The following is a 4,867-nucleotide window of genomic DNA, read 5'->3' on the forward strand; positions in this document are numbered from 1 at the left end:
TAATACCAATCTCTTATCCTGCCTGTCCCAGTGACTGATAAAGTCCAAGCTGCCTTTTTTATACCTCTAGATTTTTACTTCTGATGAAGAAATACTTGTCAGACTGGAGGGGAGTCATTTGAGGATTTTAAGAAACCTGTCACCTTTCACAGAGGAAAAATATTTAAATAACAAAAACATAATAAAATATGAAATTCTTCTCTTTTCTGCTGAAACAATAAAAATAGCTCAAAGAGCTATTTGACTCTACGCATTTCCCAAGAGGAACTGCTGCCTCACAGACGAGGCAGAAGGCTTGTCATCTGTTACATTCGTTTCCGTCCTATATCTTTAAAAACCCAAGAAAGTTATGTTTAATCCAGCACTGCTGATCTTCAAAGCCTTACTACGCAAACAAGGGAAAGGATCCAACACTCAAACATATATATATATACACACACAGAGGTAAGCAAGCTATGCAGCTCACCAATTCCTTTCTCCCTGCTCCTCTTGCCCAGGCCTCATTTCCTTTTGATTTAGCATTTCTTGGTGTTTACGCATTAAACTGTGGCAGAGGATCCTTAGGATCGGTTTTGCTCACCCTGCTTTTAGTTAGATAAAGATCTTTATCCACAAACTGACACGTCAGGTTGGGATTAAAAGGTGTAGCCACTTTTAAGAAGTTATCAACCGCTACTGGATTCCTGAAGCTGCAGCAGGGCACTCCTTTAGACTCAGCACCAAAGGGTTAAATTGTGATTATGAGGAGATCAGAAATTGCCAAAATTAATATTCCAGCTGTTCTGTTATGAAGTTCATAGTATTATGGAGTAGAAATCCAACTTAAGCTATAGGGAAATGGTATTTCACCGGACAATTGTGATAAAAATCAAGAGGTGCCTCACTTAATTTTGAGAAACTAATTACCTGGCTGTACTATTATTTTTTAAACACAGTCTCAGTCACATATTTGTAAATAGAGTTAGTAAAATGTGAAATCTCCCTTAAGCAGGGTGTGCTCCTTACAAGCGTTTAAAAGGGAATTGTGGGGGCTGGTTTTGTTGGTTGGTTTGCTTAAACAATATAAGACTTTCAAAACTACTTTGGGTTATCAAATCCATGAAAGCAAAAGATTTTCTTAAATAGATCAAAGCTGGCATTGCAGCATTACCTGGATTTAAAGCTCCAAGGTTGTAAGTCTTTTCCCAGTATTCAAATCAGCTGGAAATTGAAACAAATGGCTTTTGTTTGTATTTTTTGCTTTCACTATAGTTTAGAAGAAAGGTTTTCATGCCCTTGTTTTTTTGTCATGTGGTTGTCACATTAGCTGTGTTTAGATCTCTCTCTCTCTCTCTCTCTGATCGATCTAGGATTTCATTAAGAAAACAGGACCAGCATTTAGACCATCATATTTCAGAATGGATAAGATGAGTTTTAAGCAGCTCTGTCATCCCACGCTGGTCACTTTTCATTATGCAGGGCTTTTGGGTTATTGTAGCTATTTTAGAAAAAAGGAAATAAAAGTGTTATGCTGTATCTACATCTGGGCATGTGTAGATACCTAAATAATTTCTTGTTCAAAAATTCAAGACTTGACCAGAATTGATGCCTTCAGTATCTTTGAATTAATAATCTGTATTGCAAGCTACTTGAAAGGAAACTGATACCTTCTCTAGATTCTGAAGCAAAAAGTTATTAAAAGCAAAACCAATCCAACCTCACTCAGCCTTTAATAAGTTTACTGAAAGAAAGCAATATCAGTTCAATTTTTACCATGCCAAATGAGACATTTTCCTAATGGGGTTATTAAGGCTGGTCACATTTTAAGATATCAAAGAATATTCTGTCCAAGTTCTATGCTTACATATGTATAATTTCCATTATATATTATTTTTATGTAAAAGGCACTCTAACATGAGGTTAGAGATAGACAGAATAAATCCATTAGATAATTTCTATTTGTTTGCCAACTCCAATGCTTTGCCTACTTTAGTTTTAAATTGCTTTTGTGCTGGGCTTCCAACGTTCACCTGCAAAGTAAGTTCTAAAGTCTAATAGAGTAGATCTCACCTTCTTTTTTGGGGTGGGGGATGGAGAAAGGGGACAGGGAAGGTCTGAGTGTACAATAATAAGAAAACTGACACCTATTAACAGTACATCCCACTCCCCAGATTAGTATTCAGGGCACCATACAATCAGAATTATTTTCTTAAAATTTCACATTTAATCAGTGGATTTCCACATAGAAGGAAGGGGAAAAGAAAAGTTCTAATTATGGGGTGAATTATGGGCATAATTAGAGATGGTTCCAAACAACAAAGTTTGGATCTGGATTTCCCCAACAGTGCAAAGGATTTTGGATCTGGAATTCCTGTTAGGTCCTTTGATTGGCCATACTGCGGGATGGGGAGGAAATATTTGCAGTTGTGCAAAGAGGGGATGGGTGGGACCGAGATGGATGATAGGTGAGAGCCACTTCCAAACAACAGGGGCTGCCACCGCAAAGGGATAACTACCTGCCAACCTAAGACATGATGGTGGTATCCCCCCAAAAGTGAGCTCTGAGCTGTGTCAGAGTACAGATAAGCACAATTTGTAGTTTTGTATTCATTTTACATCTTAAAACAATAAGCTCTTATGGATGGATGCATGAATTCATGCACAAAGTAAAAGAGCAGTGATAGGCCAAAAAAAAAAGAACCTCTAATCCACGCCCTTCAAATTCTCACATCAGAACCCAGCCATAAAGTACCAATTCTAGTCAAATCCACAACAGAAAGGATCCATTTTCCAAATGGGATGTAGCTAAAAATCTCTGGAGATAACTTCTTAAAATCAACTTATACCATTCAAGATGGCAAAAGTCTTGTGAGCTCAGCATTTGTAATCTCACATGATTTCAATACCAAATTCAAACCCTAGCCCTGAACCTAAATCAAAAACCCTAACCTAAAACTAACCTGGATCAAGCCATCACCTACTTGGGCCATCTCTATTCAAGAGCTTTTGGCAGTAATATTTTGTATAATAAAGCACGAAGTGAGAGTGGCAAGGACTCACCACACTCTTTCATAAATGCATTAGTATTAATCAGGTTAAGACAGAATGGCATTATGGGAACTGTAGGGCGTGAAAAAAGTTTTCCAGGAAACTCAGGATTTTCTGCTGACCCTAAAGCAGGATGAAGTGGGGATAACTTTATATTCTAGCTTTACATTTAGAACCATGACAACTAATCAGTTGTTTTTAAATATTTATGTTTTTGTCCTTTATTTAGTGAAAACATAACCAACATGAAGATCCCCACTGCTGCAGGATTTGTTACATTAATGCTGTTCTGTTTAGTCAATGCGGAAATCTGCCCTCTGCCCTGCATCTGTAAGCCACTCGGAGAAATGAAGGGCTGGCTGGTAGACTGCAGCTCAAAGGGACTGAAGGAAGTGCCTTCCCTGTCTGTCAGCACCAGGAAACTTTATCTACAAAATAACAGTATGACCACAGTTCGTACTGGAGCATTTGACAGCTTACATAGCTTAGAGGAAGTGAATGTGTCCGACAATCCCTGGAATTGTGACTGTGACATTCTGTATCTCAAACTCTGGCTGGAGGACTTCTCCGAATCGTCTATTGCCAATGTCATCTGTGCAAGCCCAGCTCCCAGCGCGGGGAAGCCTTTGAGCCAGTTGAGTGGGAATGAGCTGGACAGCTGTAGGAAATCCCTCCCAATTAAATGCCTCGATTTCTTTTGGAGAGACCTCGCATTGATCACTTTTGTAATACTTGTACTTATTTTAACATCATGTGCCCTGAGGTTTTCCAAAAAGCTAGCCTACCAGGTTACCACAAGAGATTATTATTCTGCTGTCCCGTTGCTGCAGAAGCATAACCTAGAAAATTACATGTCACAATGAGATGTTGCTGTCACCAGTAGCTCTTCACAGGAATGCCAAACTAACCTAATACAAAGGATACCCTTCTTAGCTTCTACTGCCTATGCAAGTGTAAGCGTACTCGAGATGGGTCCCAGGCCACAAAGTTTGTGGGGAGAAGTTTGTATGAAGATCCAGTATTCAGATCCAAGGTTTTGGTTGGAGGCCACCTCTAAAATGCACTTAAATTTATTTACTGGCAAGTCAGAATAAGTTATTTTAAGCTTACATTCTCTAAATGTCTAAGGCAAGTAGTTAGGAAATTTTACTTGTCCCATCTTGTGATTTTTGAAGAATTAATTTCACATTTTTACCAATGAACTCCCAGCTCTTCTAGGAAAAGGCTATTTACAGTCTACTGCCAGCTAGTTTCTGGTGGATTTTGATTGCACTATTGTTACAAATTTAGACTCTGATCCTACATCATGCATGTGGAGTCCTATTGACTTCAACAGGTGCAAACTTGCACTTGCAGAGGAGAGGGCTGAATTTGGCAGCATGCAGAGGTTCCCTTGGCAGCAGAACCAGTGTGGCTACTGGGGCCAGCCCTTGGATTTATCCCTTAATAAGCATGATTTTAAGCTTCCTGACAATTAATGTGCATCCATGAAGGAGTCCTTTTATATACTACTGAATTTCCTAGAAACCACCTGAGAAAAATTGTACTCCATGTGTGATAATTAAATAAAGGGTGTTTCTTGTGCATTCACATTTGTCCAGTCTGTTGCATAATTACACGGGACAACCAAAGATAGTGGTTAAACATCCTGCAAAATTTCTGGGTTGGTTTTCTGGGGGGCCACAAATTACTAGGATTTTTGCACAAACCATTAAAAGATCTCTTTCTCTCTGGGGAATAAAATATCTCCTCACAGGAAAATTACAGGGGCAGCTAAAGCTTCTATCTTCTCCCCAACCTGAACTACTTATAAGGGCCCCAGCCATGAGACTTTATGCTG

General features: G+C 39.0%; 1 protein-coding gene across 1 annotated transcript; it reads left to right on the forward strand.

The window, feature by feature from the left end:
* Window positions 1-319: 319 nt before the first annotated feature.
* On the forward strand, window positions 320-4,617 carry GP9 (glycoprotein IX platelet). The gene is made up of 2 exons (XM_048859588.2): window positions 320-444; window positions 3,257-4,617. The coding sequence occupies exons 1-2, from the start codon at window positions 350-352 to the stop codon at window positions 3,888-3,890; spliced, it is 729 nt and encodes a 242-aa protein (XP_048715545.2). The 5' UTR covers window positions 320-349; the 3' UTR covers window positions 3,891-4,617.
* The last annotated feature ends 250 nt before the right edge of the window (window positions 4,618-4,867 follow it).

The sequence above is a fragment of the Caretta caretta genome, chromosome 7, assembly GCF_965140235.1.
Source record: "Caretta caretta isolate rCarCar2 chromosome 7, rCarCar1.hap1, whole genome shotgun sequence".
Taxonomy (NCBI): domain Eukaryota; kingdom Metazoa; phylum Chordata; order Testudines; family Cheloniidae; genus Caretta; species Caretta caretta.